The sequence below is a fragment of the Pseudovirgaria hyperparasitica genome (assembly GCF_010093815.1).
Source record: "Pseudovirgaria hyperparasitica strain CBS 121739 unplaced genomic scaffold EJ05scaffold_10, whole genome shotgun sequence".
NCBI lineage: Eukaryota > Fungi > Ascomycota > Dothideomycetes > Acrospermales > Acrospermaceae > Pseudovirgaria > Pseudovirgaria hyperparasitica.
Genome location: NW_022985558.1, coordinates 1,375,928 through 1,384,047, shown reverse-complemented (window position 1 = coordinate 1,384,047; position 8,120 = coordinate 1,375,928). Strand labels below are relative to the sequence as shown.

At 48.6% G+C, this 8,120-nt stretch overlaps 2 protein-coding genes across 2 annotated transcripts; both read left to right on the top strand.

The window, feature by feature from the left end:
- The first annotated feature begins 466 nt into the window (after positions 1 to 466).
- On the top strand, positions 467 to 957 carry EJ05DRAFT_59843 (uncharacterized protein). Its single transcript, XM_033749791.1, has one exon. The coding sequence runs from the start codon at positions 583 to 585 to the stop codon at positions 826 to 828; it is 246 nt and encodes an 81-aa protein (XP_033599695.1). The 5' UTR covers positions 467 to 582; the 3' UTR covers positions 829 to 957.
- A 757-nt stretch (positions 958 to 1,714) lies between these two features.
- On the top strand, positions 1,715 to 7,642 carry EJ05DRAFT_466563 (canalicular multispecific organic anion transporter 1). The gene is made up of 14 exons (XM_033742812.1): positions 1,715 to 2,304; positions 2,363 to 2,891; positions 2,968 to 3,302; positions 3,357 to 3,636; positions 3,685 to 3,918; positions 3,966 to 4,777; positions 4,831 to 4,993; positions 5,042 to 5,404; positions 5,454 to 5,577; positions 5,626 to 5,697; positions 5,759 to 5,874; positions 5,918 to 6,536; positions 6,585 to 7,040; positions 7,089 to 7,642. Exons 1-14 carry the CDS (start codon positions 2,083 to 2,085, stop codon positions 7,318 to 7,320), a joined length of 4,557 nt encoding a protein of 1,518 aa, XP_033599694.1. The 5' UTR covers positions 1,715 to 2,082; the 3' UTR covers positions 7,321 to 7,642.
- Positions 7,643 to 8,120: the final 478 nt, after the last annotated feature.

The window sequence follows — 8,120 nt, the reverse complement described above, 5'->3', positions numbered from 1 at the left end:
GCGAGGATCTGACGCCACAAAATAGACGTTCCGGCCGACCTCCTAATTCAGATCCCGGTAGCTGGATCACTAGTGAGGATATAGCCTCCCGAGGGCCCGGAACGCCACACCCTGTAAGCCCACTTACCACGTAGAGACAGCCACCTTGTGAACGGATGCTTGACAGCTGCCAGCATTCCCAGCCTTCTAGTGTTGCGACTTTAAGACCATGGCGCCGCTGTAAGGCTGTGCCAGTCGCCCGCCGTGCGGCACGGGCCAGCGACTTTTGTCCAACTTATGCAAGCCTCCTATGTTACCAGTCACTGACGTCGCAAGTCAGCACGAAGTTGGGCTTGCGGCTGATGTGGTAATCCTGCATGGGGCAATCGATGGAAGAGCGACAAACAAGAAAGTCGAACCAGGATTGGAACTGGACAGGGAAGGGCGAGTGGAGTCCAGGACTCGGGTGTGGTCATTACGAATGGACTACTATGACGAGTGAAAGCCAGGGTGAGCAGACAGACGGGGTCACGTTTCCCCTGAACGATGGAAACTGGTGAATAAGGGACGAGAATTGACTTTGTGCGAAGATTCGATACTGTAATGATGACTCAGTTAGTAATGCTCCACTTCCCCATCCTGTCAGCAAGTGTACTCAAAGATACGCAAAGTGCTAGTAGTTCGACACGCTATGGATCACTGCTTGGTCCGGGTGTTTCAATAAGACAACGGCAGGGCACAGACCTTTTGAGTGAATTCCAACCTCACCACATGCTGCAAAGTCTAGTACGGCTGCCTGCTATGTACAGTGATAGTTCACAAGGCAGCAACTCCCGGGATCAACTCTGATCCACTCTTAAGCTACTGCTGCTGGACATTACAAAGCGACCATCTTACAAATTTATGCTAGAAACACCCTTAGTGCAAGTTGATTCTCACGAGCGGGTATGGAACGGCGACGCGTCGACGTGCCGACGCGCCTGGAGATTGTAACCCAGGGTATAGTGACCCGAAAAACATGAATAAGGAACAGCTCACAGTGGTCACTATGAACTCGATCCCATCAGAGAGCCCAATGGGAAACAGCTTTTACACTCGCTTGAGCGTATGATCACAAGGTCCTACAAGCTTGGCACTTCACTTCTTGACGCAGAGAGCGCAACATCTGAACAATTCGCCACCACATGTTCTTGCACACGAAATACTCAAGTCGGGTACGTAGAGGCAGGCCAGAGAAAAAGAAAACAGAATCAGGCCAAGAAACGACCAGACGTGGCGGGGTCAGTTGAGGACCTTCTGATTACTATGGAGTGAGATGATCAGCCTGATCATTACGGGAATAGTCCGCAGTGTGGGCATTTGACGAGCATCATTCCATTGAGCCCCTATGGTCAAGGTTGCGATTGCACCTAACCTAGATCCCAGTTACCATATATCAAGGAATACAAAGAATACCTGGTCACAGTAATCAAGGTTAGCGGCAGCAGGCGGGCACGGAGTCAAAAGATCAGAGGGAATTTCCATGACGGGATAAGAGGCGCCGTGGCGGTTGGAATAACATGGGGGCGTCGAAACTACACAAGTGGTCAGGCTGGCTCAAAGTGTCAGCATCCAGGGCGGGATGGACAAGTGTCTGGTCTATAAGGTTCGTGAACTACCAATGCGCGCATGACGCTAGGCCAGTGGGGTCCGGAGGAGTTGCCAGCTGCGGCTTCATCTAGGAACTAATCAATATACAACTAATTTCGCCGATCACAGTCTCTTCCTTGACCGCTGCAAATTCTAGATGAACTTATGCAGGTGCCAAACATCTCCATATTTAGCAATGCTATGCATTGACCCACGCGTTTCTGCCATGTTGTCCATACTGTAGCATATACGGGCGCCCCTTACGACATGGTAGCTGTAGCTGTAAGCCCGGGATTAATGCACCTGATGCCTACCAACTGGAGGAAATTGGACTTATAGAGATGCGTCGATCTCCGGGGAAACCTGAAGCGTGCATTAAGGCCTGCATCGACAGAATCATTTCTTGAATCTGGTCGTTCAAAGTGAACTCTCGGTGATCCTCAACCTCAGAGCAACTGACTGGACACCTTCAGTATGGACAATTCTTCGACTGAAAGATGCTTGGAAATTGATAATACCTTCGGTCCTTACGCTGGGTCATGTCGTGGTGGCTTTGATTTCACATTGTACTTCGAAGACACTATCTTGACCATTCTACCAGTCGTAGTGCTCCTCATCCTTGCTCCAGCACGCCTACTATACCTGCGCACAACACGTCCGAAGGTTGTACGCAGCAGATGGAGATTCGTTAAGCTGGTGAGTACAGAGCTCATGCTACCGATTTGCCTTGTCTCAATTACTAAATTGTTCGTAGACAGGATATGCATCGCTAGCCGCGCTCAATTTTGCAGCGTTGATACTATGGATACAGCCGATGAGTATAGCATCAAAAGCCTCTGTGGCCGCCGCGGGTCTCAGCTTTGTGGGAGCCATACTATTAGGACTTCTTTCCTACGTTGAACATAATCGATCTGTCAAACCATCACTTATACTGGAACTGTATCTCCTGTTTACACTTCTCTTCGACATTGCTCACGCGAGAACCCTGTGGTTACAGCAATATAATCGAAGCCATGCTGTACTTTTCATTCTGATCTGTGGGATCAAGGGAGTCTCGCTGCTGCTAGAGTCCCAGCAGAAAAGACATCTTCTAAGACCAGCTTATGAAACGTGTCCGCCGGAGGCACTCGCAGGGACCTTCAACAGATGGACATTTTGGTGGTTGAATTCATTGTTCAAGGTCGGTTTCAAAGCCAATCTCGATGTTGATGATCTATATCCGCTGGACAAGTCATTGCAATCGGAACATCTCGATTATATTATGCAGACAAGTTGGCACCGAGGTTCGTCAACACATAGAACCTTTCTTCCCACTTTGTGCGGATATCAGTACATGAAGACGATTTTAACATCTTATAGTTACTCGACAAGCAGCAGATCAGTCATCTTCCTCTGCGGTATCCAAGGAGCAGACCACAGAAATGGCGTTGGAGAGTAAAATACCGGAGCAGACTACATTAGTGAAGAAGACCGCTATTCCGGCGAATGCGTTATTCGGTGTAGCATTCAAGACTCTGATATGGCCCATTGTTGCGGCTGTCCCTTATCGAGTCGCCTTGATCGCATTCACATTCTGCCAACCGCTACTGATAGATAGAGCAATCACTTTGTCCAACGAATTTCTTGACAAACAAAGCAGACAGATAGGATATGGCTTGATTGGCGCGTATGTCATTGTGTACTCGGGTATTGCGGTAAGGCACTATTGATTTACCTCGGAATAAGTTGTTAAAATTGACACACTTCAGGTCACCACCGGACAAAGCCAACACTTGTCATATAGAACCATCACAATGGCCCGCGGAGGTTTGATCTCAATGATCTACAGAAAAGCCACAAATCTACAGTCGACATCAACAGATCCTGCCTCGGCGCTGACATTGATGAGTGCGGACATCGAGAGAATAACTACTGGTTGGCAAATGATGCATGACTTATGGGCGTGCATCATCGAGATTGTGTTGGCTATATACCTGTTACAACGCCAATTAGGGGCTGCTTGCGCGATACCAATCGGTGTCTCTATCTGTACGCTCATTCTGCGCAAAACTTTGACTTAGTGACTAACGAGTGTAGTTGCTATGTTCGGCGCCGCAGCCACTACATCGCTCGTCCTTGCGCGGCAGACAGCGTGGCTACAAGCCATCGAAAAACGTATCTCAGCCACGACCGCTATGCTTGGAGCCATGAAAGGGGTTAAAATGTGTGGTCTCAAGGACACCCTTCAACGACGCCTGCAGGAGCTCCGCAAGGAAGAAATGGAGATCTCGAAAGGTTTCAGAAAGTTGCAGATCTATACCATGGCATTCTGTATGTGCACATATCAACAGTTGAACGTTTTGGACTGATATATTTAGCGTATATCACCCCCGTCGGCGCCCCTATTCTGACATTTGCTGTCTTCTCCGTCACAGCCCGAAACGCCGGTGGCAATACTACGTTAGACACGGCTCGAGTTTTCACGTCTCTGTCTCTTTTCACACTGTTATCAGAGCCCATCCAATCCTTCATGCAAGCGCTAGTCACATTTATGGGTGCTGTTGGGTCTTTCCAGCGTATTCAACAGTTTCTCGAGGCAGAAGAGCACAAAGACTACCGAGAGAAGCCTGGGGAGACATTTGACGCAGGCAGCATCCATAGCGTCAGGAAGAAGAGTATCTCCGAGCAGAGTGAAATCAGCGCAGCAAAGACAATGAGCACGGAGAAACTTGACTTTGGGCTAATGCTCCAAGAAGATCGGTGCTACTATAACATGCCCGAGGCGATTATCATTCAGGAAGGCAACTTCGGTTGGACGGAGGAGTCGACTCCAGTATTGAAACATGTCAATCTCAGTGTTCCTCGAGAGAAAGTGACCATGTTGATTGGTCCTGTGGGTTGTGGCAAGTCCACCTTGCTGAAAGCAATACTTGGAGAACTGCCTACGGTATCAGGCCGAGTAGGCATTTCATCATCTAGCATAGCATACTGCAACCAGACTCCGTGGCACATGAACAGTACCGTTCAAGAGAGTATTGTTGGTATAACGTGTCGGTATGACGAGAAGTGGTATCACGATGTTGTCGAAGCCTGTGCTTTAGACGAGGATTTCGCACATTTACCACAAGGTGATCAAACTGTCATCGGGAGCAACGGTGTTGCCCTCAGTGGAGGCCAAAGCCAACGAATCGTAAGTTTAATGTGACCTTTTCTGGAAATGGATGCGTACTGACAACGAAACAGGCATTAGCGAGAGCTGTATACGGGCAGAGAGATATTGTCCTCCTCGATGATGTCTTCTGTAGTCTAGATCAAGATACTGAGAACAAAGTTTTCCACAACCTCCTTGGTAAAAACGGAATCCTTCGCCGGAAGCGGGCTACGATCGTACTTGCTTCATCATCAGGTTAGTACAGTACTATTCCTGTATGTGTAAAAGCTAACCAGCTCTAAGCTCAACGTGTTCCGTACGCCGATCACATCGTTGCTATCAATCAGAGTGGGTTTATAGGGGAGCAAGGATCATTCCATACTCTCAACCGGAGCGGTGGCTATGTTTCGAGTTTTAACCTTCAACCTACTGACTGGGCTCACGCTTCTGTGCGACGATCATTTACGGAGAAAACAGCGGGACTATTTCCGCCGATCACGCACGCGAAGGAAGAGTTGCCAAACGTAGTGAGTGTTGATGCCGAAAATGCTCGACGAACGAGTGACATAGCCGTGTATGGCTACTATATACGAGCCATTGGATGGATGCCCGCCATAATATTCGTTCTCGGTATCATGAGCTTTGTCTTCTGTTACACTTTCCCTAGTACGTTGAATCCTATATCACATCATTGTTCGTAGTTAACATCGTCCAGGTATATGGGTTAAATGGTGGGCTGCGGCTAACATAGAAACCCCGAACGGCAACTTAGGATACTGGCTGGGAATATACGCTGTACTTGGGCTATCAGCAATCGTGAGCCTTCTCATAGCCACATGGTGAGGAGCCTGCAACTCTATCTTTAACACGACTCTAATGACATGTAGGCAAATTATCATCACTGCAGTCCCTAGATCTGGTGTTGCTTTCCACGAGAAGATACTCAAGACTGTCCTGAAGTACGTATACGTCACCAGAAACTGATCACGTTGGGATGACTGCTAACTGTGACATAATCAGCGCTCCCATGCGTTTCTTCAGTACTACCGATACTGGTGTAACAATCAACAGGTTCAGCCAGGATTTGCAATTAATCGATATGGACTTGCCCGTCAATGCCCTACAGACCTTTACAGGTAAGGCAGCACGAATACAGTTGGAATCCGCTAACGTGCACAGTCGTCGTGATGTGTATTGCACAAATGGTTCTCATTGGTGTAGCATCTGCTTACGCTGCGATTTCCTTTCCTATATGCGTAATCGTTCTTTACTTAGTGCAAAAGTTCTATCTCCGGACATCTCGCCAACTTCGGTTCCTTGATCTCGAAGCAAAGTCGCCACTTATGTCCGAGCTTGTAGAATGCCTCGGTGGTCTAGCAACTATTCGAGCATTTTGTTGGCAGGACGCCCTTCAAGTGCGTGTTCGGGGCCTTCTTGATCGGTCTCAGCGTCCATTCTATCTGCTCTTCGCTGTCCAAAGATGGATCACTCTCGTTCTTGATCTTATGGTGGCCGCAGTCGCGGTCCTGCTCATCTCTCTGGTGGTCAACCTGCGAGGTCAATTGAGTGCCGGATACGTAGGAGTGGCTATGCTCAATGTGATCATGTTCAGCCAATATATAAAACAACTTGTTGTTTTCTGGACGATGCTTGAGACAAACATAGGTGCAATAGCTCGCATCAAGTCTTTCACCGAGGATACTGCCGATGAGCATCAGCAGCATGAGTCTCAACAGCCACCTGCGGTTTGGCCATCAAAGGGATCAATCGAATTCAAGAATGTATCGGCCTCTTACAAGTAAGCGTGTCTCGTCTCCAGAACGTACTGGTCACTAACAGCATCAAGGCCCCCATCGAATGTCCTTGAGAATCTAGACTTGTCAATACAGCCAGGACAGAAGGTTGCCATATGTGGCAGAACTGGTAGTGGCAAATCATCACTTATGCTGACCCTGTTCCGCATGCTTGACCAGACCTCAGGGTCACTTATCATCGACGGTATCGATATCGCGACCATACCCCGCCAGACTGTTCGGTCAAGAATAATAGGGGTTCCACAAGATGCGTATCTCTTTCCTGGGACCGTTCAGGAAAATGCGTCGCCTACTGGCACTGCTGCAGAAAGCGATATCATCGAAGCCTTGGAAAGCGTCCAATTGTGGAACATCATCAGTGAGAAGGGTGGTCTAAGTACGCTGGTGGAAGATTGTCATTTTAGTCAGGGGCAGAAACAGCTGTTTTGTTTGGCTCGAGCCATGCTTCGTCCTGGGAGGATATTGGTACTTGACGAAGCGACGTCGAGGTATGCCAATTTACCATCTATCATTGCACCTTGCTAACATATCTCCAGCGTCGACGCACAAACAGAGGTCGTCATTCAAGATGTTTTGCGGACAAAGTTTGCATACCACACTGTCATCACAGTGGCACATAAGCTCGACTCCATCCTCGACTTCGACCGCGTTGCCATGATGGAAGGCGGCCGAATCGTCGAGTACGATGCTCCATATTCCCTTCTCAGCCAGCCCGAATCGAAATTTGCCCAACTCTACCATTCTGCAGAAGAGAGTGAGAGCACATGACCGCATCGGCTTATTGTCAGTTTTACAAAGCACAGCATCCGGCGTACTGGAATCATTATTCACGGCGCAAACGACTTGGCGTCAATAAATATAGGCATACACACAAGACTTATTTTCCTAATGTCTTCATGAGAACCTCGTCACTCGCTTCAATCCATTCATCTCTTTTGTTGGTCTTGCACTGGCCGGTCCGGTGAAAACACATCGGTAAATTTAGGGGCACCTTACACTCGGTACTATTTTCTTACTCATCACCCTATTTACGAAATTGATACATATATACATTTACATGAATACTGAGCTAGCTTGTGCAGTTCCCCACAATAAGCCCGAGCCGCGTGATCGACCACTAGTGAATATGAGGCGCACAACTCTCCAGACTCCTGGGACGGCCGGCTTTTTCGGACTCCGCGTTCCCGCCATGGTAATTTGCTTCTTGCCACTCATATTCATGCCGCACGCCTGACAGCGTGGCGTGAAACGTACAACGCACAATTGCAGCCCACGCCGTACAATAAATGAGAACGGATCAGGCGTTCGACGCACACGCCACCAACATTTCATAACAACTGCTGGCACGGCTGCTGGATACGTTTACGTAAGTCCGATCTTCTCGATTCGAACTCCTGCATGCCCGCATCTGGTCTCACTTCCGGGATCTCTTCACCGATTGAGATGAACAAGGATGCAAAATGTAGATTGCTACAGGGGTAGGCGAGCGGGGCTCGTAACTTCACGGCGTCCAGGATGTTTGCCTTCAGGGCTGCATGTTCCATATACATTTTACATGGATCCCGCCC

Excerpts from the sequence above, each read along its gene's own strand:
- EJ05DRAFT_59843 (XM_033749791.1), top strand. The coding sequence starts at position 583 with ATGATGACTCAGTTAGTAATGCTCCACTTCCCCATCCTGTCAGCAAGT.
- EJ05DRAFT_466563 (XM_033742812.1), top strand. The coding sequence starts at position 2,083 with ATGGACAATTCTTCGACTGAAAGATGCTTGGAAATTGATAATACCTTC. Across the intron at positions 4,778-4,830 it reads GAGGCCAAAGCCAACGAATC|GCATTAGCGAGAGCTGTATA; the intron begins GTAAGTTTAATG and ends ACAACGAAACAG. Across the intron at positions 5,698-5,758 it reads ATACTCAAGACTGTCCTGAA|CGCTCCCATGCGTTTCTTCA; the intron begins GTACGTATACGT and ends TGACATAATCAG.